Raw genomic sequence first — 26,563 nt, 5'->3', positions numbered from 1 at the left:
GAGAATGGCTAGCCTGGTCATGCGGAAAACGCATTTCTCAGTGTTATACGTGAGGTTGAGATTCTGGGCAGTCTGGAGAAATCGATGGAGGTTAGCGTCGTGGTCCTGCTGATCATGGCCGCAAATGGTGACGTTGTCCAAGTACAGAAACGTGGCCCGCAGCCCGTACTGGTCCACCATTCGGTCCATTGCTCGTTGGAACACTGAGACCCCATTCGTGACGCCCATCCGGGATCGCCGTGTAGTGGCGGTCCTCCGGGCGGATTGGGAGCTGGTGGTATGCAGACTTCAGGTCCACCGTGGAGAAGACTTTATAATGGGCGCTCTGATTCACCATGTCTGTAATCCTGGGGACGGGGTACGCATCGAGGAGCGTGAACCGATTAATGGTTTGGCTATAGTCCACTACCATTCGGAATTTTTCCCCGGTCTTGACAACCACCACCTGAGCTCTCCAGGGGCTATTACTGGCCTCTATGATCCCCTCACGTAGAAGCCTATGGTCCTCGGTTCTGATAAACACCCTGTCCTGCAGGCTGTATCGCCTGCTGCGAATGGCTACGGGTTTGCAGTCCGGCATGAGATTGGCAAAGAGTGGAGGGGGGGTCAATTTTTAGCGTAGCGAGGCTGCAGATAGTGAGTGGGGGCAAGGGCCCGCCGAAGCTGAGTGTGAGGCTTTTGAGGTTGCACTGGAAGTCGAGTCCCAGTAAGAGTGGGGCGCAGAGTTCGGGGAGTACGTATAGCTGGAAGTTCGAGTAGCTAGTGCCCTGGATCGTTAGGGTCGCGGCGGTGCACCCTTGGACGTGAACGGAGTGTGAGCCCGAAGCGAGGGAGATAGTTTGCTGTGCAGGGAAAATAGGGAGCGAACAGCACCTTACCAGATCTGGGTGTACAAAGCTCTCGGTGCTCCCGGAGTCAAAGAGGCACGGTGTCCTGTACCCATTGATTTTAACGGTCATCATTGAGTTGCGGAGGTGTTTCGGACGCGACTGGTCCAACGTGACCGCGGGTAGTTGGTGGCTCGATCAGCTGTGCTGGAGTGGCCCTGTGATGACTGCCGTCTGAGTTCGTAGTCTTCGAGATGGGTTTCAGAGTTTGAAGTGGGTGGATCCCAAGATGGCCACCCCCGTGGATTGCACGTGGCGGGCGGCGAGGAAGATGGCGCCCAAGATGGCGGCCCCCATGAGTCGCACGTGGCCGGCCGCTTGGTGGAGGGTTGCCAAGATGGCGGCCCCCATGAGTCGCATGGGTCGGGTGGGGTCGGAGTCGGAGTACAGGCCGCAGCATTTCGGGGCCTGCTGGCCTGTGAGTTTTGGAAACGAGTGCTCTGGGCCGCGGGAGGGTTAGGAGAGGGGGATTTATGTGCCAGGCAGACCCGGGCATAATGTCCTTTGCGACCGCAGCTGCTGCAGGTCGCGTTGCGGGCTGGGCAGTACTACCATGGGTGCTGGGGATGTCCACAAAAATGGCACACTGGGGCTGCGTAGTGGGTGGGTGGCCGCGCGGCGCAGGCCTGGGGCAGTTGCTGGTCGGGGGCCCAGGATGGGGTCGTTTTGTCCGCGGGGAACGAGGTGAGGCTGCGGAATGAGACCTCCATGGTAGTAGCCAATTCTACAGTGTCCTCCAAGTTCTGGGCCCCTTTTTCAAGCAACCGCTGGCGCACATAGTTTGACCTGAGCCCTGCCACGTACACATCTCTGACAGTGAGCTCCATATGCTGTTCGGCTGATAGAGCTTGGTAATTACAGTCCCGAGCTAAAGCTTTTAAATCCCGCAGGAATTCATCCAACGACTCCGTGGGGCGCTGGCGGCGGGTCGTAAAAATGTGGCGCGCGTAGACCTCGTTGATAGGCCTCACGTACATTTGATCTAGCATGGCTAGGGCCCCCGTATACGAGGTAGTACTGTTAAGTTGAGTAGAGATACGGTGGCTCACCCTTGCGTGCAGTAGACTGAGTTTCCGCTCCTCTGTAGTTTCTGATGTGCTTGATTCAGCCAGGTAGGCCTTGAAACATCTGAGCCAGTGTTGAAAGATTTATTTCACCTCTGCAGCCTGCGGGTCGAGTTCTAGTCGATCAGGTTTGAGGGCTGATTCCATAGTTGTTTTCTTCAAGTTTCCTAAGACTATTAAATTGATGTGACCATCAATTCACAGGCCACGTGGTTGGAAGTGAACAGTGGTTTTAATAGTCTTACAACTGAGCCTGCCTGTGACGAGATGAACTGGCAGCAGGCTCACAACTGCAGATCTTTATACTTCCAGTTAGTGGGAGGAGCCATGGGCGGAACCCTGGGCGGAGCCCAGTACAAACTCCTCATCTCCCCCTGTGGGTAGAGCCGCGCAACTGCTCGTATACCGAGCTTACAGAGACACAACACATACAATATAACACAGTGTGAATTACTAGGATTGTGATTCACCACAGGCTGGTTCGGCGGGGGGGGGGGGGGGGGGGGGGGGGAATGGAGCATCGGATCTCGCTCTACACAGATGACCTGCTCTTGTACATTTCAGACCCGCTGGAGGGGATGGGGGAAGTAATGCGAATCTTGGGAGAATTTGGCAATTTTTCGGGGTATAAGTTGAACATGGGGAAAAGCGGGATGTTTGCGATCCAGGCAAGAGGACAGGAGTAGAGACTGGGAGAGCTGCCGCTTAGAATGGTAAGGAAGAGCTTTTGATATCTGGGAATCCAGGTGGCCCGGGGATGGGAGGCACTGCACAAGTTAAACCTATCCCGGTTGGTAGAACAAATGGAAGGGGACTTTAAGAGATGGGACATGCTCCCGCTATCACTGGCCGGGAGGGTACAGACCGTGAAAATGACGGTCCTCCCCAGATTTCTGTTTGTCTTTCAGTGCTACCCATCTTCATCCCTAAGGCCTTTTTCAAGCGGGTGAATAAGATTATTTTGGGCTTTGTGTGGCCGGGTAAAACCCCGAGAGTGAAGAACGTGTTGCTGGAGCACACTCGGGGGGGGGGGGGGGGGGTTGGCGCTGCCGAACTTCTGCAATCACAACTGGGCGGCTAATATAGCCATGATCAGGAAGTGGGTAATGGGGGAGGGGTCGGCATGGGAGCGGATGGAGGTGGCGTCATGTAAAGACACAAGTTTGGGAGCACTGATAACGGCACCTCTCCATTCTCGCCGGCCCGATACTCCTCAGGTCTGGTGGTGGTGGCTGCTCTGAGAATCTGGGGGCAATGGAGGAGATATAAGAGATTGGAGGGAGCATCGATTTGGACCCTAATTTATAATAATCAATGGTTTGTACCGGGTAGGCTAGATGACAGGTTCCGGAGTTGGCATAGGGCAGGAATTAGAAGGATGGGGGATCTATTTATAGATGAGAGCTTTCCCAGCTTGAAAGCTTTGGAGGATAAATTTTAATTGCCAGCAGGGAATGGTTTTAGGTATTTGCAGGTGCGCGACTTCCTGAGAAAACAGGTGCCGACCTTTCCGCTGCTTCTGCCATGGGGGGATACAGGACAGAGTAGTTTCCAGTACCTGGGTGGGAGAGGGGAAGGTATCGGATATTTACCATGAGCTTTCGGAGTCGGAGGAAACCCCGGTGGAGGAGGTTAAGGGCAAGTGGGAGGACGAGCTAGGAGGAGAGATAGAGGCGGGTCTATGGGAAGATGCCCTAAGCAGGGTTAATACCGCCTCATCATGTGCCATGCTTAGCCTAATACAATTTAAGGTAGTCCACCAGGCACACACGACAGCGGCTAGGATAAGTAAGTTCTTCGGAGTGGAGGATAGGCGTGCGTGGGAAGCCCAGCAAATCTTGTCCACATGTTTTGGGCATGCCCGAAGCTTTGGGTGTTTTGGCAGGATTTTGCTAAGGCAATGTCCACGGTGCTAAAAACCCTGGGGGTGCTGAGTCCGGAGGTAGCGAACTTTGGAGTGTCAGAAGATCCAGGAGTTCAGGGGGCAAAAGAGGCTGATGTCTTGGCCTTTGCCTCCCTGGTAGCCCAGAGACAGATCTTGTTAATGTGGAGCGACTCGAAGCCCCCGAGTGTAGAGACCTGGGTTAGTGACATGGCTGGGTTTCTCAGTCTCGAGAAAATAAAGTTTGCCTTAAGAGGGTCAGTGTTAGGGTTCACCAGGAGGTGGCAGCCGTTAGTCGACTTTTTCGGGGAAAATTAAAATGTCAGCAGATGCAGTATTCCAAAGGGGGGGGGGGGGGGGGGCGGATTGTTGTTGTATGGTTGAGGTGCGTGAAGATTGGGCTGGGGGGGGGGGGGGGAATGTTTATTTTACCATGTTGATGTCCTTGTTTATGTTACTGTTATAAAAAAATTTCAAATACCTAAATAAAATATTATTTAAAAAAAACATTTGTTGCCTGATCAACTGGGTGTCTGACATAATTGTTACTTTCCCATCAGAGTTACCTGGATGGGCAAAATGGCCTTGCAAGCATTGGACACAACCTGAGAAATAATGAAAAAGAGAACTACTAAAACTTTAGAGCACCAACATTTCCTTCCTCAATATCCACACGTGCACTATCAGCCCAGCTTGTTGGCAGCAACCAGCAGTGCAAACCTAACTGATTTTTACCTGCTGAATTGGGACACGGTGGCCAATAGTAACTCCCCTTTCACCACGATAACATCACTGAGATTAACCAATTCAACTCAGTCAGGATTCAGTTTACCTGGACATTTGTCATTTGGTCCTGAGATTATCCTGACAATTGCAGCAGTGAGACCTGGTGCCAGGCAGCAAGTAGCCAGGAAAGGGTATTTTTTAAAGCTATTTTTGTTGACCAGGCTGAGCAACAGTGCCCCTTAAGATAACCTGCAGCTTGACCTGCTACCGCTTCCTCCCTTTTCCTAAGACCGTGATCACATCAAGACCTCCGCCTACCCAAAAAACTTTGGTCATGCCAGGGCCCGTTCCCTCAGGACCTCGGTCCCTCAGGACCCCGCCGGCAGCCTCCTGCGTCCCTAAATCCCACTTCTACTTGCTGGTCAGGTAATGAATACACCGGGATTCAGGCCGGAGTCAGAGTTGAATTATTTAAACTGCTGTCTGCCTTTGCCCTTCTAACGTCACACTTATGTCCTGAGTTAAGACAAATTTTTAACTCTGTGTAAGGTGGTTTGAACCTGTTGAAATTGGCTCCTCAAGCGTTTCTGATCAATTATCTGTCTTTACATACAATCCCCATCAAGATTAACTGGTCACGTTAAGGATAATTGCTGAGGCCACTCACGGCCTGGTACAACAGGTCCCACCCATTTGTACATAAATTTCAAATGGAGTCCTAAGCTTAGTATTAAGATCCCAATTTGGGCCACAGTAAGAAGAGTTCCAGCCGGTGGCCACGATTTGCGGCGATTTCCCTGAGGCATCACTCACCCCCCCGGCTATCGTCGGCCTTTGGGGCCGTCACGGGCAGCTGGCAGGGCCAGTTTAAAAACCGGTGAAGAACCCTGCGCGGGTGTCGGGCAGCGTGGAGGTCGGAGCAGCGGGGGCGGAGCTACAAGGAGGCTGAGGCGGCAGGCCTGAGACCAGGGCACGATGTAGGTAGGGTGTCCCACATCGGATGGCTCCCACCTAGGATGAAGAAGGCTGAAGTCCGGTCCCAGGGGAGCTCTGGGGGAATGTAGAGGAGAAAGAAAGAAGGTTTAAAGAAGTTGGGTGAAAGTTGTTTTTTTCTCCCCTCTAATAAAAAAAAAAGAATAATTCAGATTGATGAAGGACAGGAGGGTGAAAGGGGAGAGAAGAGAAAAGAAAGAAAAAACAATAAGCCGCTAAAGGATGCGAAGAGCAGCGTCGAAGAAAGGAGGAAACGCGGGTTCGCCGCTGAATGAGAGGACGAGCAAAAGTGCTGACAGGATGGCGGAAGCCGAACTGCAAGGCGAGGCCGCACTACTTATGGTGGAGAAGATGACCGAGGTGATGGCGGTGGAGTTGGCGAAACAGTTTGCAAGGCACATGGAGGCCTTGAGGAAGGAGACGACGGTCGCATTGAAGTCACTGGTGGAGGTGGCAATCGCCCCGGTGAGGGTGGCGGTGGCAAAGGCATCGGCCGAGGTGAGAGAGCAGGGCGAGAAGATGAAGGAAGTGGAGGAGGCCGTGTCACAACACAGCAACCAGGTCACCTCGATGGGGTATGAGCTGCGGAGGGTTGTGGCGGTCAGCAGAGGACTCCGAGCAAAGCTTGAAGACTTGGAGAACCGCTCAAGGTGGCACAATTTGAGAATTGTGGGCTTGCCCGAAGGGACAGAGGGCCCAAAGCCAACTCAATACTTTGCAAAGAAGTTGGCGGAGCTCACGGTGGAGGGTGAGAACCCCATCCGAATTGCTGGCTTTTAAAGCAGACCAAGCAGGCTAGCAGCACGGTTCGATTCCCGTACCAGCCTCCCCAGACAGGCGCCGGAATGTGGCGACTAGGGGCTTTTCACAGTAACTTCATTGAAGCCTACTCGTGACAATAAGCGATTTTCTTTTTTTTTCACTAGACCGAGCTCTTCGGTCATTAAGGCCGAAGCCCAAAGTGAACGAGCCAGCAAGAGCAGTTATTATCTGCTTCCATACGTTTTGCATGAAGGGGAAGGTATTAAGCTGGGCGAAGCAGAAGCGCGAGGTGCTGTGGGATGGTACTGCGGTTCGGATCTACCAGGACAGTGGAGTTGGCAAAAAGACAAGCAGCGTTTGGGCGATGAAGGGGTGCAATTTGGTATGGTGTACCTGGCGAAGTTGAGGGTAAGGTATAATGCCAAAGACTTTTATTGTGAGACAGCGGAGGCGGCTGAGGCATTCGTGAGGGCAGAAGGCTTGGCCAGACGTGAGGAGCGGAACTGGAAGAGAGACTTTGGACTGTGTTTGAGCAGCTGGAAAATGTATAAATACTACAACTTTCTTTTTACTGATGTGTATTGTAATTTACTTCTCTTTGCATTGTTACAAGTTATTAACAAGTTAATTATTAACATTATTAACAAGTTAATAATGGGTTGATTGGCGTTCTGTGTTGCGACGGTTAAATGTTATGTTCGTGAATTGTATGGGTTGGATTGTTGGTTTTGTTTTTTCTTTCTCTGGGATTGGGAGGAAAGGGACAATATATCTTGGCGGGTGAGCCACCCACGCTAGCTAACTAAAGTCAGCTAGTGAATGGAGGTGAGGTGAGAGGAGGGCAGCGGACGGCGGAGCCTGGATAGCAGGCTTCAATGGGCCCAAGAGGCAAGCGGGGGGGGGGGGGGGGATAGATGTTGGGAGGTGTTGTTTCAGGGGGAAATGTAGGTTCTTGGGAGGGGGGAGGGGTTCGATGTTAACAATGGACAGGGGCGGGTCAGGCTTATGGGACAGGGCCCGGTGTTATGATGATGGTGGATAAGAAAAGTGGGGGGGGTTGAGAGAACCCCAGTAAGGATAGTCACGTGGAACGTGAGAGGGCTAGGAGGTCCGGTCAAGAGGTCAAGGGTGCTTGCGCATCTTAAAAATTTTAAAGCCGATGTGACAATTCTGCAGGAGACTCACTTGAGGGTGAAGGACCAGGTGAGACTTACAAAGGGTTGGGTTAGCCAAGTGTTTCACTCTGGATTTGATGGAAGGACTTGAGGGGTAGCAGTGTTGGTCAGTAAAACGGTACGCTTCCAGATGGAGAAGGTGGTGGCAGATCAGGAAGGTAGATATGTGATTGTGACAGGGGCGCTAGAGAGGAGATTAGTGGCGTTGTTAAGTGTAATATTGAGGGATATTGAGTGGGATATTGAGCCGTTGGCCATTGCATTAAGAAGTTCGGGAGCATGGAAAGGAATAGTGCGGGGGGGGGGGGGGGGGTTAGAACATAGGGTGCTATGTCTAGGATAGGATAATTTTTTTTCATAAAGAGATTAGAATGTGTGAATGGCAGACAAAGGTGAACAGTGTGTTAAAGGGTAACGAGGAACAGTTGGCCCAAGTAGAGTGGGGGGAGGGGGAACAAAGGTGAGGGAAAAATAGGTCAGTGGAAGAAATGAAAATAAATTAATAGAAATAAAAATAGGGTGATAGCAGAGGAGGGAGTTCCCAGTCTGAAGTTGTTGAACTCAATGTAATGTCTGGAAGGCTATAACTTGCCGAATCGGAAGATGAGGTGCTGTTCCTCCAGATTGCGCTGGGCTTCACTGGAACATTGCAGCAGGCCAAGGATGGACATGTCTTTAATAATCTTTATTGTTACAAGTAAGCTTGCATTAACACTGCAATGAAGTTACTGTGAAAAGCCGCTAGTCGCCACATTCCGGCGCCTGTTCAGGTACACTGAGGGAGAATTACCTAACAGCCCGTCTTTTGGGATTTGTGGGAGGAAACCGGTGCACCCGGTGGAAACCTACGCAGACACAGGGCGAATGTGTAGACTCCGCACAGACAGTGACCCAAGCCACGAATGGCTAACCACTGTGCTACCATGTGGACGTGAGAGCAGGACGGTGAGTTGAATTGACAAACGACAGGAATGTCTGAGTCCCGCTTGCGGGCGGGCAGAGGTGTTCTGTAAAGCGGTCACCCAGTATGCGTTCAGTCTCTCCAATGTAGAGTAGACCGCATTGGGAGCAGCAAATGCAATAGACCAGATTGAAGGAGCGTTGCCTCACTTGAAAAGAGCATTTAGGGCCTGAGATGGTGAGCAGGGAGGAGGTAATGGGGCAGGTGTTACACCTTGTGCGATTGCATGGGAAGGTGCCGTGGGAAGCGGGTGAGGTGTTGGGGGTGATGGGGGAGTGGCCCACGATATCCCAGAGGGGAGTGAGGGGAAGATGTGTTTGGCAGTGGAATCATGCTGGAGTTGGCGGAACCGACGATGGGTGATTCTTTGAATATGGAGGCTGGTGGGGTGAAAAGTGAGGACAAGTGGAACCCTATCCTGGTTCTGGGAGGGAGAAGAGGGGGTGAACAGAGGTACGGGAGATGAGTTGGACACGGTTGAGAGCCCTGCCGATCACAGTGGGTGGGAAACCACGATTAAGGAAGAATGAAGACATGTCAGCAGCGCTATTTTAGAAGGTGGCATCATCAGAACGATGGAGGCAAAGGAACTGAGAGAATGGGATGGAGTCCTTACGGGATGTGGGGTGAGGGGTTTTAATTTTAATTAATACTGTGGGAATATATTTACTAATTTGCTACTGTGCTCACTTTGTTTACCTCAGTACGGTATTGATGGTGCCGGACAGTGCATCTATTCCAGTTTGTCTCTTTGAAGCATGAGTGTGTCCATATTGACTTCATCCTCAAGTCTGATGATAAAATTGAGGGAGATATCCCCCAACAGTTTTGGCTAATTATTTTCAGGAGCAGTTTAGTGGAAGCGTAAAGCGTCCATTTCTGATGACCAGTTTCATCATTACGGTTTCTTCAACTTCAAAAGAAGGGTCAATGGTTCAAAAGAGAACAAAAACTAACAGCATTTATACAACGTCTTCAATAGAGCAAAATGTCCCAAAGCTCTTTGCATGAACATCTCAAATAACATTTCAGCACAATCCAGAGACCCAGAGTCGTGCTCTGGGAACCAGGGTTCAAATCTCACCATGGCAGAAGGTGAAATTTGAATTGAATAAAAATCTGGTGAAGGGGGCAGTATCGGCGGTATACGGGGCTATTTTGGAGGAGGAGAAAGTGCCGCTGGAAGGGATCAAGGCAAAGTGGGAGGAAGAGTTGGGAGAGGGTATGGAGGAGGTGTGAGCTGCTCCGGAGGGTGAATGCCTCCAACTCTTTTTTTAATAAACATTTTATTGAGGTATTTTTGGTATAGAAACAACAACAAAATAGACCAACAAGATCCATGAAATCATAAACATAGTACAAAAACTGTTTACCTTTTGTACAGGTCCCACCCTTATTGACCCCCTACTCTAACCTAAACTACTCCCCACCACCCCCCCACCGTCCGTCCGTCTGCTGACGACTAATTTTCCGCGAAGAAGTCGACAAACGGTTGCCACCTCCGGGTGAACCCTAACAGTGAACCTCTCAAGGCGAACTAAATTTTCTCCATACAGAGAAAGCTAGCCATGTCCGATAGCTAGGTCTCCAACTTCGGGGGCTTTGGGTCCCTCCATGCCAATAGTATCCGTCTCCGGGCTACCAGGGAAGCAAAGGACAAAACATCTGCCTCTTTCTCCTCCTGGAATCCCGGGTCTTCTGACACCCCGAAAATCGCCACTTCTGGACTCAGCGCCACCCTTGTTTTTAAAACCCTGGACATGATGTCCGCAAAGCCCTGCCAAAATCCCCTAAGCTTTGGACATGTCCAAACTATGTGGACATTATTCACCGGTCCTCCCGCGCATTTTGTGCACCTGTCTTCCACCCCAAAGAATCTGCTCATCTGGGCCACTGTCATGTGCGCCTGGTGAACAACCCTAAATTGTATCAGGCTGAGCCTGGCACACGTTACAGACGCGTTGACTCTACTCAACGCATCTGCCCAGAGACCATCCTCTATCTCACCTCCCAGCTCCTCTTCCCAATTACACTTCAGCTCCTCAGTCTGCGTCTCCTCTGACCCCATAAGCTCCTTATAGATGTCCGAGATGCTCCCCTCCCTACCCACCCTCTGGAAATTGCCCTGTCCTGAATCCCCTCAGCGGTAGAAGCGGGAAGGTTGACACCTGCTTACGAAGGAAGTCCCGCACCTGCAAATATCTGAATTTGTTTCCCCTCGCCAAACCAAACCTTTCCTCCAACGCCTCATACTCGGAAATCTCCCCTCTATGAACACATCCCCCATCCACTCAATCCCTACTCTCCGCCATATCTGGAACCCCCCATCCATACTCCCCGGGACAAACTGGTGGTTATCACAAACTGGGGCCCAGACCGATGCTCCCACTGCTCCCACATGCCGCCACTACTGGCCCCAAACTCTCAGGGCTGCCACCAGCATGGGGCTGGTGGAGTACCGCGCTGGCAGGAGCGGCAGAGGCACAGTTACCAACACCGCCAGACTGGTACCCTTACAAGAAGCCGCCTCCATACGCTACCATGCCGCCCCCCCCCCCCCCCCCCCCCCATTTCCTGATCATGGCTATATTTGCCGCCCAGTAATAGTTGCTAAAATTTGGCAGCGCCAGCCCGCCCTCTCTCCGACTCTGCTCGAGCATTATCTTCCTTGCCCGCGGGGTCTTGCCTGCCTAGACGAAGCCCATGATCACCCTGTTGACCCGCTTAAAAAAGGACCGAGGAATAAAAATGGGAAGACACTGAAAGACAAATAGGAACCTCAGGAGGACTGTCATTTTCACCATTTGTACCCTCCCAGCCAGCGACAACGGGAGCGTGTCCCATCTCCGAAAATCGTCCTTCATTTGGTCCACTAGCCGGGCCAGATTCAATTTATGCAGCCGGTCCCATTCCCGCGCCACTTGGATTCCCAGGTACCGAAAACTACCCCCTACTGATCTAAACGGCAGCTCCCCCAGTCGCCCCTCCTGTCCCCTCGCCTGAATCACAAACACTCGCTCTTATGCATGTTTAGCTTATACCCCGAAAACCGGCCGACTTCCCCTAAATTCTTCATGATTTCCTTCATCCCCTCAACAACACTGGCCCCAGTATCCCCGATAACTTTTTATAGAACTCCACTGGATACCCGTCCGGACCCGGGGCCTTACCCGCCTCCATGGCCTTCAAGCCCTCCACTATCTCTTCCAGCCCAATTGGGGCCCTTCTACCTGCTCCCCGTCTACCTTTGGGAAATTCAGCCCCTCCAAGAAGCGCCTCATCCCCTCCGGCCCCGTAGAGGGTTCTGATCTGTACAACCTACTGTAGAAGTCCCTAAACGCCTTATTCACCCCTATCGAATCACCAACCAGGTTCCCCTCACCGTCCTTTATTTTCCCTATCTCCCTAGCTGCCTCCCTCTTCCTAAGCTGCTGTACAAGCATTCTGCTGGCCTTCTCCCCATGTTCATAAATCGCCCCCCTTGCCTTTCTCAGCTGCTCCACCGCCCTCCCTGAGGTTAGCAAGCTAAACTCCGCCTGCAGCCTCCGCCGTTCCCTCAGGAGCCCTGCCTCTGGGGTCTCCGCATACCTCCTATCGATCTGTAATATCGCGTTTACCAGTCTGTCCGTCTCTGCCCTGTCAACCTTCTCCTTATGAGCCCGGATCGAGATCAGCTCTCCCCTTACCACCGCCTGCAGTGCTTCCCAAACCACCGCTGCCGAAGTTTCCCCCGTGTCATTGACCTGCAGGTAGTTCTGAATGCATTTCCTCAGCCGCTCCTCTCTTACCACCTGCCATTGACATTGACATGTGTTGGAAGAATTTTCAGGTTAATAATTAATCTGTTTGGTCACATGATGAACATGCCTTCCTCTGTCATCAAGTCCTGGGATGGGTCTCAAATCTAATTCTTATGGCTCAGAGGCAAGAACCCTACCCACTGCATCGCAACCCATGACCTCCCATGGAATGGATATTGACTTCAAAAACTCTTCCCCTCTCTGCCATTTGTACTATTATTATCCAAGTAATCATTAATTAATACGAATAAGATAATTGAAATCCGCATTATTACTATGTATTTCTCTGCAAGTCTGGTCCTCTCTGCCCTTCCCGATAGAATATACCCAGATGCACCTCCACTGTTTCTTAACTCTAACCAAATAGATTCTGTTCATGACTGCTCCCGGACATCCTCTCTCTCCAGCACTGTGATATTCTCCTCAATCAATATTTCCACCACATACCTACATCTCTAGCTTTCCTGAACATCTTATATCCAGTAATATTTAGTAACCTGCTTTTCCTCTGCTCATTAGCTCATCCCATCAGGAGCATTGCTACCTTTCAGGTCCTGCTTACTAATCACTTTCTTAGCTACCTAAAGTCTGCTTCCAGTACCTCATCCCTCTTTCTATCTATCCCATCGGAGCCAAAATAGACCAGGACCTCTGGCGGTTCACATTCTTCTCCACACCCCACCCCTCAGAATATTCTGTAACCACTTAGCGATACCCTGAACCCTGTAACCAGGAGACAACATAACATTCTCGAATCACTAATGCGTTTGCAGAAATGTCTTCCGCTTCCTCTACCAATCTTCTCCCTGCAACCTCTTTACAGCTGAGCCACCAACCTCCAACCTCTGTACAGCTGGCACTGTGGACATTTCTGTGGCTGTTCCCACCTAGAGAAACCATCATTCTCACCAGTACCAGTGAAGAGTGAGATACCCTCAGAGATCTCCTGCCTGGTCCTCCTCGTTGGCCTGGCAGTCACCCATTCCCTGCCTGCTTCCACACTCTAAAGCCATGGGGTGCCTGTCTCTTGACACATGCACCATAGTAAAGTCAGCTGCTGCTCAGGCTCTTCCAATTGCTGATAATTCCTGCACATGTGGCTGTCTGGGACACAAGAAACATCCTAGAGCTTCTACATGGCACAGTATGTGCATGCGATGGGACTGAGGCTTGGCCATGCCTCTGTTTATTAGACTACTAACCTTTCAGAGAATAAACCTAAGACATGAAAGACTTGAGATTTAAAACTTTTAAATGTTCATGTTGTAAACCCAGTTTAATTATTGCAGTTCCTACTCTTAGATCCTTACCTCAACCGAACTTAAGGCTTGAACCTGGGTCTGGAGAAAAAAAAACACCAACCACTCACCAAGGGTCCTGGATGTCTCAGAGCGGCTGCAGGACATTCTAAAGGGGGAGGGCGCACAGCCAGCTGTTGTGGGTGCATTTAGGCACCAACGATATAGGTAAAAAACGGGATGAGGGCCTACATGCTGAATTTAGGAAGTTAGGAGCTAAACTAAAAAGTAGGACCTCAAAGGTAGTAATCTCGGGATTGCTACCAGTGCCACGTACTAGTCAGAGGAGGAATGACAGGATGAATGCGTGGCTTGAGAGATGGTGCAGGAGGGATGGATTCAGATTTTTGCGACATTGGGAGAGGTGGGAGCATTACAAATCAGACGGTCTTCACCTGGGCAGGACTAGAACCAATGTTTCATAGAATTTACAGTGCAGAAGGAGGCCATTCGGCCCATCGAGTCTGCACCGGCTCTTGGAAAGAGCACCCGACCCAAGGTCAACACCTCCACCTTATCCCTATTACCCAGTAACCCCACCCAACACTAAGGGCAATTTTGGACACTAAGGGCAATTTATCATGGCCAATCCACCTAACCGTGCTGCCCATAAAACTCTCTCTACTTTCCTAGTTATGCAGCTCGCTCCAACGTCAGTCCAGCACTATTCAGGTGTATACTGTTCCAATGGTAGAGACCTCATTTTCCCTTGTACTGGGGTCAATGCCTCATAGAATCACAGAATTTACAGTGCGGAAGGAGGCCATTCGACCCATCGAGTCTGCATCGGCCCTTGGAAAGTGCACCCTACCTAAGCCTATCCCCACATTTCCACCCTATCCCCATAACCCCACCTTGCCTTACCTTTTTTTGGACACTAAGGGCAATTTGGCATAGCCAATCCATCTACCCCTGCATATCTTTGGACTGGGGGAGGAAACCGGAGCACCCGGAGGAAACCCACGCAGACACAGGGAGAACGTGCAGACACCGCGCAGACAGTGACCCAAACCTGGAATCGAACCTGGGACCCTGGCACTGTGAAACCATTGTGCTAACCACTATGCTACTGTGCTGCCCAATATTTTATTGTCACAAGTATGAAGTTACTGTGAAAAGCCCCGAGTCACCACATTCCGGCGCCTGTTCGGGTAAGCCGGAATTGAACCCACGCTGCTGGCCTTGTCCGGCAATACAAACCAGCTGTCTAGCCCACTGAGCTAATACACAACTTAATAGACAATTGTTTCATGGTCACCATCAGACTTCCAGTGAATTCAAATTTCACCATCTGCCACGGTGGGACTTGAACCTGCATCCCCAGAGCATTACTGAGTCTTCGGTTAACTAGTCCAATGAAAATACCACTATGCCACCGCCTCCCCTCCTGTCCTAGGGGAGTTGTTTGCTAGCACTGTTGGGGAGGGTTTAAAATAATGTGGCAGGGGGATGGGAACCAATGCAGGAAGTCGGACGGTAGTAAAGAGAGGATAGAAACAAAAGTCAGTAACGAGAAAAGTGGAAGGCAGAGAAACAGATTGAACTGCATTTATTTCAATGCAAGAGGCCTAACAGGCAAGGCATGGATAGGTACATGGGACTGGGATATTATGACTATTGCTGAAACATGGCTAAAGGAGGGGCAGGACTGGAAGCTCAATGTTCCGGGGTACAGATGCTATAGTAAAGATAGAACAGGAGGGAGGTAAGAGAGGAGGAGGAGTTGCGTTTTTGATTAGGGACACTATCACGGCAGTACAGAGAGAGGATATATCCGAGGGTTCGCCCACTGAGTCTATATGGATAGAACTGAAAAATAAGAAAGGTGAGATCACTTTGATAGGATGTACTATATAGGCCCCCAGATAGTCAGTAAGATATTGAGGAGCAAATATGTAGATTACAGAAAGCTGCCAGAAAAATAGGGTGGTAATATTGGGGACTTTACGTTCCCCATCATTAACTGGCACTAGGGGTTTGGATGGACAGAAATTTGTCAAGTGTCTACAGGAAGAATTACTCATTCAATATATGGATGGCCCGACTAGAGAGGGGTCAAAACCTGACCTCCTCTTGGGGAATAAGGAAGGGCAGGTGGCGGAGGTGTTACTGAGGGATCACTTTGGGATCAGTGACCATAACTCCATTAGTTTTAAGATAGCTATGGAGAATGATAGTTCTGGCCCAAAAGTTAAAATTCTAAATTGGGGCAAGGCCAATTTTGAGGGTATTAGGCAGGAACTTTCAAAGGTTGATTGGGGGTGCCTATTTGCAGGCAAGGGGACAGTTGGTAAGTGGTGCTAACTAGGGTTCAGGGTGAGCATATTCCTCTTGGAGTGAAGGGTAAGGCTGGTAGAAGGAGGGAACCCTGGGTGACTCAGAATATTGAGGTCATGGTCAAAAGGAAGGAGACATGAGATTGTTTTGGCAGATAAGGTAAAGGAAAATCCAAAGAGCTTTTACAGATACATAAAGGGTAAAAGGTTGACAAAGGAGAGGGTAGGGCCTCTTAAGGATAAACAAGGTCATCTATGTGCAGATCCACAAGGGATGGGAGAGGTCTTAAATGAATATTTCTTGTCAGTATTTACTGTTGAAAAAGGCATGAATGTTAGGGAAATTGGGGAAATAAACAGTGATGTCTTGAGAAGTGTACATATTACAGAGAAGGAGGTACTAGAGGTATTAAAGCGCATCAAGATAGATAAATCCCCTGGACCTGATGAAATGTATCCCAGGACGTTGTGGGAGGCGAGGGAGGAAATTGCCGGCCCCCTGGCTGAAATGTTTGAATCATCGACAGCCACAGGAGAGGTGCCTGAAGATTGGAAGGTAGCAAATGTTGTGCCCTTGTTTAAGAAGGGCTTTAGGGATAAGCCCGGGAACTACAGACCGCTTAGCCTTACTTCTGTAGTGGGTAAATTGTTAGAAGGTATTCTGAGGGACAGGATCTACAGGCATTTGGACAGGCAAGGGCTAATTAGGGAAAGTCAGCATGGCTTTGCAAGAGGAAAGTCATGTCTCACAAATTGGATTGAGTTTTTTGAAGGGGTTGTCAAAGGCCTTGCTAAAGTCCATGTAGATAAGGTACCGCATGGTAGGTTGTTGCAAAAGGTTAAACTCTCGGAATCCAGGGTGAGGTAGTCAATGGATACAAAATTGGTTTGGCCACCGAAGCCAAAGGGTGGTTGTGATGGGTTGTTTGGCCTGTGACCAGCGGTGTGCCTCAGGGATCGGTACTGGGTCCACTGTTATTCGTTATATATATATTAATGATTTGGATGAGAATGTAGGAGGCATGGTTAGTAAGTTTGCAGATGACACCAAGATTGGTGGCATAGTGGATCGTGAAGAAGGTTATATAAGATTGAAACAGAATCTTGACCAATTGGGCCAGAGGGCTGATGAATGGCAGATTGAGTTTAATTTGGATAAATGTGAGATGATGCATTTTCGTAGAGCAAATCAGGGTAGGACCTACTCAGTTAACGGAAGGGAGTTGGGGACAGTTACAGAACAAAGAGATCTAGGAGTACAGGTTCATAGATCCTTGAAGGTGAAGTCGCCGGTGGATAGGGTGAAGAAGGCATTCAGCATGCTAGGTTTTATTGGTCGGAACATTGAATACAGGAGTTGGGACATGGTGTTGAAGTTGTACAAGACATTGGTAAGACTACACATGGAATACTGTGTTCAGTTCTGGCCACCCTATTATAGGAAGGATATTATTAAACTAGAAAGAGTGCAGAAGAGATTTACGAGGATGCTACCAGGACTTGATGGTCTGTGTTATAAGGCGAGGCTAGATAGGCTGGGACTTTTTTTCCCTGGAGCGTAGGAGGCTTAGATCTTATAGAGGTCTATGAAATAACGAGGGGCATAGATAAGGTAGATAATCAACATCTTTTCCCAAAGGTAGAGGAGTCTATAACTAGAGTGTATAGGTTTATGGTGAGAGGGGAGAGATACAAAAGAGACCAGAGCGGAAATGTTTTCACACAGAGCGTCTGGAACGAGCTGCCAGAGGCAGTGGTAAAAGCGGGTACAATTTTTTCCTTTAAAAAAAGTTGGACAGTTACTTGGGCAGGGTGGGTATGGAGGGATATGGGTCAAATGCGGGCAAGTGGGACTAGCTTAGTGATAGAAACTGGGCGGCATGGACAAGCTGGACTGAAGGGCCTGTTTCTATGCTTTAAAAATCTATGACTCCATGACTCTAATTATCTCATGCCCCCTCGCCTCTGGGCTTGATTTGTTTGGATTTGATTTATTGTCACCTACTGAAATACAGTGAAAAATATTTTTCTGCGACAAAACAGGATAATTGACAGAGTACATTGACAGATGGTACATGGACAAACAGTGATTGGTTACAGTGCAGAACAAGGGGCCAAACAAAGCAAATACATGAGCAAGAGCAGCATAGGGCATCGTGAATAGTGTTCTTACAGGGAACAGATCAGTCCAAGGGGGAGTCACTGAGGAGTCTTGTAGCTGTGGGGAAGAAGCTGTTCCTATGTCTGGATGTGCGGGTCTTCAGACTTCTGTACTTTCTGCCTGATGGAAGGGTCTGGAAGAAGGCAATGCCTGGGTGTGAGGGGTCTCTGACAATGCTGTCTGCCTTCCTGAGGCAGCGGGAGGTGTATACGGAATCAATGTGAGGGTGGCAAGCTTGTGTGATGCGTTGGGCTGAGTTCACCACACTCTGCAGTTTCTTGCGATCTTGGGCCGAGCAGTTGCCAACACAGGCTGTGATGCAGCCGGATTGGATGCTCTCTATGGCACATCTGTTGAAGTTTGTGAGAGTTGATGCAGACATGCCGAATTTCTTTAGGTTCCGTTGGAAGTAGAGATGTGGTTGGGCTTTCTTGACTGTTGCATCAACGTGAATGGACCAGGACAGACTGTTGGTGATGGTGACCCCCAGGAATTTAAAGCTATCGACCATCTCCACTTCGGAGCCATTGATGCAGACGGGAAGGTGTGTCATGCTACACTTCCTTAAGTCGATGATCAGTTCCTTGGTCTTTCGAAATTTAGAGAGAGGTTGTTTTTGGTACTATCTCCCCTCTGCAGTCTAATTTGTCGTTGTTTGAGATACGACACACCACAGTCGTATCATCCGCAAACTTATCATCCGCAAACTTATAGATTGAGTTGGAGTTAAATGTTGCCACATAGTCATGTGTGTATAGGGAGTACAGTAGAGGACTGAGCACACATCCTTGTGGGGGGGGCCCCGGTGTTGAGGCCTATTGTGGAGGAGGTGCTGTTGCCTATCCTGACAGATTGCAGTCTGTTGATGAGGAAGTCAAGGATCCAGCTGCACAGGGAGAGGTGAAGTCTAAGATTGCAGAGTTTAGTTATAAGTCTTGTCCGGATAATGGTGTTGAAGGTGGAGCTGTAGTCTACGAAATTCTGATTGAAGACTGTTTTGTTTTAAAAAAGTAAGTTCCTTACTGCTGACTCGCCCGATTTATACACCCTCAGAACTCATCCTCCGTATTCCAGTGTTGTTCCTTTTTGCTCGGAACTTCTTTGCAAACTTAAAATCCTCGGGCGCGATTCTACGCACCGACGGCCCGACACGGCCCCGTTCCCGAGGTATTCATGCCCGGGAAATGGGCTAGGAACGGGACCGCGGCAATTACGTTCCAGATGACATCGGAACGTGGTGACGCCACGAGCACGCCCACGTGATGCCGCCCGACGTCATAAAAAGGCGCGGGCGCGCACAGCAACGGGAGGCCAGAGATGTCGGAGCCACGGAGGGGAGCCCCGAGGTTCACAGAGGCTGATGTCGAGACGCTGCTCGATGAAGTTGAGCAGAGGAGGGGCATCATCCGCCCGAGAAGAGGGCATCGCCACCCTGCAAGCGTGGTGTGCCAGGCCTGGCGAGAGGTGGCTGCTGCCGTGAGTGCTGTGGGGCAGACCCCTCGCTCTGGGGAGCAGTGCCACAAAAAGCTGCATGACCTCACCAGGGCTGCCAGGGTAAGTGCCAAGAGGGTGCCCCCGGGTCACAACCATCCCTCCCCCCCCTTTACTTAATCACCCACCTCCCCCCCCGGCACGGGGGGTGGAGGGGGTTTGGGGCAGAGTGAGTTGAGGGTGGTTCACTAAGTAGTCACAGACCCAGCGCTCTGGCCCCCCTGGAGAGATGCAATAGTCTTGTTACAACTTGACCCACAACCTGTGCCAGTATCTGAACGGCCTGCTGATACCTGCCGTATTGTAATGATCTACCTATGCCCCCTCCCCCAACAGGCCAAGTCCGCTCACAACAACCGTGAGCGGAACAAGACTGGAGGGGGTTCGCCCATTCTACACCCCCTCACCACGTTCGAGCAGAGAGCACTGGACCTTGTTGGGGGATCTGCCACCCGGGAGGTCGCGCAATGCGAGGGTGGCGGAGCTGCACCAAGTGAGACAACCCTGAATGACAAACAGCCCCCCCCTCCCCCATCCTCTGTCCCTTCACACACCCTGCCCACTTGGAAACCTCCCCCATCCTCTGGCCCTTCACACCCTGCCCACTGGGACACCTCCCCATCCTCTGTCCTTCCACACCCTGCCCACTGGGACACCTCCCCCATCCTCTGTCCCTCCACACCCTGCCCACTGGGACACCTCCCCCATCCTCTGTCCCTTCACACTCTGCCCACTGGGACCGTCCAGCGCCCGGCCGAGCGTCTCTAAATAACCCGTTTCATTCTCTTCCCTAGGACGTGATGCCGTACGACCAGGGCCGTCTGCCTCCAGGCAGAGACAGGCATCTGCCCCCACCGCACCCAGGGCCGCACGACAGAGGGTGCCCGATCAGCGGGGAGTCCCATCCTCCCCCACCGAATCTGTGGAGCAGGACGCCCAGAGGGCGGCGATAGAGGGAGAGAGACAAATGGCCCGCGAACGCCCTGCGGCCTCCCAGTGGGCCGATGACATAGAGGAGGCGTGCACCCAAGACAACCTCGAGCTTGCGGCACAGCTATCTCCCACACCATCCACCATCCCAGAGACACTCACCCCGGTTGGGTTATTTAGTGATGAGGCTCCTGGGCCACAGTCTGAGTCGCACATCACAGCTGAGCAGGTACAGCAGGTGGAGGTCGGAGCAGCCGAGGGCCCGGACTGGCGGAGGGCAGGCCAGGCCCAGCATCCAGCTGGCTCCCAGACGTTTTCCGAATTCCTGGAGTTTCTCAACCCACCCGCACAGCCGATGCATCAAGAAACCCAGGGACACAATGACGGGATGAGGGCTGTCTTCCAGCATCTGCAGACGCTGTTAGAGGAGTCGAACCGCGTCCAGGAGCAGGGAGTGGTGCCGTTCATGGCAGCAACCCAAGCCGACACCGCACGGGTGGCATCCGCGGTGGAGGCAATGGGTCAGGTTATGCAAGGCGTTGGGCTTAATGTGCACGCGTCATCCTCGGCCCTGGAGAGGGTTGCCCTCTCACAGGCAGCAATGCGCCAGAGCCAACACGATACTGCCGGCGCGCTGCGGGCCTTGGCCGAGTCTCAGCAGGTCATGGCCCAGTCGCAGCACACCATGGCACAGTCACAGCAGTCGATGGCACAGTCCCAGCAGTCAGTCGCGGAGAGCATCAACCGCCTGACACACGTGCTGGATGGCGTCGTGCACTCATAGGTTGAGATCGCACAGTCCCTGGTGGGAATGTCTAACTCCCTGGACTCCGTCTCTGCAAACCTTCGGATCCTGGTGGAGACCGTTGCAGGCCTCCAGGACTGGCAGCGGGGGCACCTCCCCGCTCGCACCTCTGTCTCACAGTGAGGCCCGGGGGCCACCGGGCTCCCCGAGGGAGGAGGTGGTTTCGGGGCCCGTCCCATTAACTCCATCACGGAACGTCCCGGAATGCTCGGCCTCCCCCTGTCCCATCCCTGGTGCATCGGGTGGGCAGCGGGCAGAGCAGGGTGGCACAACGTCACCCGAGACGCCCGCAGAGCAGCCTGGCCCATCAAGGCCGGGTCGCCCCAGGAAACGCTTGCCGAAGGAGAAACAAGTCGTAGGGGGCGATTCGCAGCAGTCCTCCTCCACTCCTGCTGTATCATCTGGGGAATCACTTAGACGTAGTGGTAGGGCCCGTAAGGCAACAAAGAGAGATACAGAGTAAGTTGGCACGGGTGAAGGGCACAGTTTAGTTGTAGGGGCTAGGGCATCTGTAAATTATTGTTAACATTAAACGCACTGTTCCACCTTACTTGTAATACCGTGTGATTGTTCCACAGCCACAGGGATCGTGATGGTGACCGAGTGTCGCTGGGGTTGACGAGCGGTGAAACTTCGGTGCCGGGTGTGTAGTCCCTCCCCCCCCCCCCCAACCCCCTCCCACAGCTAGCCCACGCGGGCACGTGATGGAGTGCCGCAACGAACTCAGCGGCCACCAAGGTGGATGGTTCAGCTATTGCCATGGGTCAGACTCTCTCTAACGATTCTGAGCTCACAGCTCATCGCAGAGCGGGCTGTCATCATTCCACATGGCACTGATCACACCCGCTGACACAGCCATCAATGTTGTGCCATACCGTTGTGCCGCAGTGGTAAGGGTGATGTCGAAGTGGAGCAGTGTACACTGAGAGGGGGTGTGGGGGGAGGGGGGGTGATGGTGGTGGTGGCAGTTGTGTGTTGACCCTCTGCGCGACTGGCAATGCAGGTGGTGGTTTGGTGTTCAGCGGGGACGTCGCGCGCGAGGCGTGAACCGTGCTGCCACCAAGGCGTTGCGTGCCCGCCGTCCTCGCCGGGTCCATTGTGCCGCCTCCTGGGCATCACCAGCACCTGGGTCGTGTCTGCGTGCTGCGCCTGCCACTCCGCCAGCCTCCTCCTCCTCCTCCTCCCTCTCCTCCTCCTCCTCTGTGCTGGCACCACTGCCACTGGCTTCTCTCTCCGCCTCCTGCAACAGGGCATCTCCCCTCTGCATCGCGATGTTGTGCAGCGCACAGCAGACCACAACAATGCGAGCGACCCTGTCGGCCTGGTACTGCAGGGCCCCTCCGGAGCGGTCCAGGCACCTGAATCTCATCTTCAGGAGCCCAAGGCAGCGCTCCACCACACCCCTGGTTGCTGCGTGGGCCTCGTTGTATCGTGTTTCCGCATTGGTCTGAGGCCTCCGTATAGGCGTCATCAGCCAAGACCTCAGCGGATAACCCCTGTCGCCCAGCAACCAGCCCCTCAGCCGGGCGGGCCGTCCCTCAAACATCGCAGGGATGTACGACTGCGCCAGTATGTAGGAGTCATGCACACTCCCTGGGAACCTTGCACAGACGTTCATGAACCTCATGTGGGGGTTGCATACCACCTGGATATTCATGGAGTATGACCCCCTTCTGTTTGTGAAGACCTCCCTGTCCCCTGCAGGCAGGCGCATGGGGACGTGAACACAATCGATTGCCCCCTGCACACTCAGTATCCCGGCCACGCTTGCAAATCCACGAGCTCGTGAATCTTGACTTGCTCGGTCCTCGGGAAAGGTGACGTAGCGATCGGCGATGGCATAGAGGGCGTCGGTCACATCCCGGATGCACCTGTGCACCGATGACTGGGAGATCCTGGAGAGGTCCCCCCTCGGAGACTGGAAGGAGCCGGTCGCATAGACGTTAAGAGCGACCGTCACCCTGACGGCAACCGGGATCGCGTGTCCTCCCCCCGTTCCACGTGGGGCGAAGTGCGCCACGAGGTCACAGATATGTGTCACCGTCCCCCTACTCAGCCGGAGTCTCCTCCTGCAGGTGATGTCCGTCATTGTTAGGAAAGAGGTCCGGGCACGGTACACCTGGCCTCTGGCGCCGTGGCTGCACCCTCACTCTCTCCTCCTCCCCCTCCTCCTCCTCCCCCTCATGCTGCTCGAGGACTGGCAACTCCTCGGCCCTTCCCTCTGCTGCTGCAGCTGGCCCTGCATCCACTGCGGGTTGTGGCTGTGGATGCTGCTCCATCTCCAAACGCAGTGCAGCGGCCCCAACCACTGCGCAGAACATAGCCGTTCTGTTCACAGACATTGTGCTAACCTACAGAAGGGTGGAGGGGGGCAGAGAAACGGGACATGTTAGATGGAGGTTATTTGACACCTCGGCAGCCGCCTGCCACGGGATACCTGTGTGTCCCGGTGGCCTGGTCGCGCTGCTGACACGCGGGCAGCCTAACCACTGGTCACTTTCTGCATCCAACGGGCAATTAACTAAGTCCTCCTCACCGGTGCGTCAGTGGCCTGTGGCCGTAAGCCACAGGGCAACCAGCGGCCGTGTCCTCGTGACCGACACGCCATGGCATGGTGGCAGACATTTTGTAACTGGGGTTGGACGGGTCGCTCGCTCACTCTCTCCCTACCCCCCCACTCCCACTCCCCCCTTTAGTCTCCCACTTCCCCCCTCAGTCTCCCCCACTCCCCCCCTTCAGTCTCCCCCACTCCCCCCCTTCAGTCTCCCCCACTCCCACCCTCCGTCTCCCACTACCTCCCTCAGTCTCCCACACTCCCCCCCTCAGTCTCCCACTCCCCCACTCAGTCTCCCACTACCTCCCTCAGTCTCCCACACTCCCCCCCTGTGGTGAGATAACCACTGTAGTTATGTGTACTGCAGTAGGGGGATGTATGCCTGTACCTGTAATACAGGTTCCTCCGGTCAGCTCCGGTCAGCTCCGCCCACAGGGAGCTTATGTATAAATGTATGAGAGCTGCTCAGACCCTCAGTCTACAGTTGCGGATGGAGGGACAACATCGTACAGCAATAAAGCCTCTATTGTACTAGTCTCTCGGCTTTGAGTATAATTGTTAGCGCCACAATTTATTGCTGTACGATTTCCCAGTCACCATGGACATCAGAGTCAAGCCTGACCGTCTGCAGCTGGATCCACATTCGCCTCACGCCAGAAAAGACTTTGATCACTGGCTCGCAGTCTTCGAGGCCTACATCTCTTCAGCACACCCTCCCCCGACGGAGGCTCAGAAAAAGCAACTCCTGTACTCCAGACTTAGCTCCAGCGTCTTTCCGCTCATTCGAGATGCGACCGACTACACCGCAGCTATGGAACTGCTCAAGGAGAATTATGCACCATCGACGAACACCCTGTTTGCGAGGCATCAACTTTCTACTCGCGTCCAGCAGCCGGGTGAGTCGATTGAGGACTTCTGGAGGGCCCTTATACCTCTGGTACGAGACTGCGACTGCTGGGCCCTCACAGCCACAGAACACTCTGATTTACTCATGCACGATGCCTTCGTTACAGGCATTGCATCGGACCCCATCCGGCAACGACTGCTGGAAGGGGTCGCCCCCGACCTCGCGGCCGCAAAGGCCCTGGCGCTCTCCATGACGGCCGCCTCCCGTAGTGCGCACACTTACTCCGCTAGCCACTCGGCCCACCCGTCCTACCCCTCGTGGACCCCGCAAACGGCTCCCCAGGCCCATCCGTCCCACCCCTCGTGGACCCCGCAAACGGCCCCCCCAGCAGCCGCCCCCGCGCACTATGCCTGCGCTGCCCGCCGCACCGCACCCCCTGGGGGTCCCCACTGTTACTTCTGCGGCCAACAGAAGCACCCTCGCCAACGCTGCCCGGCCCGCACAGCGACCTGCAAAGCTTGTGGAAAGAAAGGCCACTTTGCAGCGGTGTGTCAGTCCCGGACGGTCGCCGCTATCGCGCCGCCGGTCCCCACGCCTCAGCCGCTCCCTCAATGGGCCCCGCCGTCCGCTTCCCCCGACCCCGCGTGCAATCAGTGGGCGCCGCCATCTTTTGCCGCCCCCGCCACGTGCGCCGCCATCTTCATCCACCACAGCCATGTGCGTTCCATGGGCGCCGCCATTTTGTTCCGACCCCATAACGTGCGCTCCATGGACGCCGCCATTTTACCCACAGGTACTGCGGATGCCGCCATCTCGTCTCCAGGGGCCGCCATCACGGGACACGGGTCGCTACCGCTCCTCGTCGGACTCATCTGACTCAACCGCCGACCAACCACTGCTCGCCTCCGTTACGCTCGACCAGTCCCGTCCTCGCAACCTGGCACCCTCTTCCACATCGGTGCTGGTCAACGGCCATGTGACCTCCTGCCTCATCGACTCCGGGAGCACCGAGAGCTTCGTCCACCCGGACACGGTAAGGCGCTATTCCCTTGCGATCCATCCCGCCGACCGGCAGATCTCCCTTGCCTCCGGTTCCCACTCTGTCCCGATCCGGGGTTTCTGCCTGGTTAAACTCACTGTACAGGGTGTGGAATTCGACCGTTTCCGTCTGTACATTCTCCCCGACCTCTGCACTTCACTCCTACTAGGCCTGGATTTCCAGTGCAATCTCCAGAGCCTCACCCTCAAATTCGGTGGACCCCTACCTCCCCTCACCGTTTGCGGCCTCGCGACCCTCAAGGTCGAGCCCCCCTCCCTCTTTGCCAATCTGACTGTGGATTGCAAGCCCGTCGCCACCAGGAGCAGACGGTACAGCACCCAGGACAAGGCCTTCATCAGGTCCGAAGTCCAGCGGCTGCTTCGGGAGGGTATCATCGAGGCCAACAACAGCCCTTGGAGAGCCCAGGTGGTAGTGGTTAAGACCGGGGAGAAGCACAGGATGGTCGTGGACTACAGCCAGACCATCAACCGGTACACGCAGCTCGACGCGTACCCCCTCCCCCGCATTTCTGATATGGTCAATCAGATTGCACAGTACCGGGTCTTCTCTACTATTGACCTGAAATCCGCCTACCACCAGCTCCCCATCTGTAAATCGGACCGTCCCTACACTGCCTTTGAGGCGGACGGTCGTCTGTACCAATTTCTGAGGGTTCCCTTCGGCGTCACGAATGGGGTCTCGGTCTTTCAGCGAGAAATGGACCGAATGGTTGACCGGTACGAATTGCAGGCCACCTTCCCGTACCTCGACAATGTCACCATCTGCGGCCATGACCAGCAGGACCATGATGCCAACCTTTATAAATTCCTCCACACCGCATCTCTCCTTAATCTCACGTACAACAAGGAGAAATGCGTGTTCCGTACAGACCGCTTAGCCATCCTTGGCTAC

General features: G+C 53.0%; 1 protein-coding gene across 3 annotated transcripts in view; it reads right to left on the bottom strand.

The window, feature by feature from the left end:
- The window catches only part of zgc:136493 (uncharacterized protein LOC692276 homolog), a 109,777-nt gene that overhangs the window by 61,005 nt on the left and 22,209 nt on the right, over positions 1 to 26,563 (bottom strand). For 2 of the 3 annotated variants that reach the window (XM_038797001.1, XM_038796999.1), the window contains exon 2: positions 9,150 to 9,363. The exons of the other annotated variant lie outside the window; for it this stretch is intronic. In XM_038797001.1, coding sequence (XP_038652929.1) covers positions 9,150 to 9,233 — 84 coding nt within the window. In that variant the 5' untranslated portion in view covers positions 9,234 to 9,363. The remainder of the gene's footprint in view (positions 1 to 9,149; positions 9,364 to 26,563) is intronic. 3 annotated transcript variants of the gene reach the window in all.

Source organism: Scyliorhinus canicula, chromosome 5 (assembly GCF_902713615.1).
Source record: "Scyliorhinus canicula chromosome 5, sScyCan1.1, whole genome shotgun sequence".
Lineage (NCBI taxonomy): Eukaryota > Metazoa > Chordata > Chondrichthyes > Carcharhiniformes > Scyliorhinidae > Scyliorhinus > Scyliorhinus canicula.
Note: the sequence above shows the minus strand (reverse complement) of the source record. Positions and strands in the feature narration are given on the sequence as shown.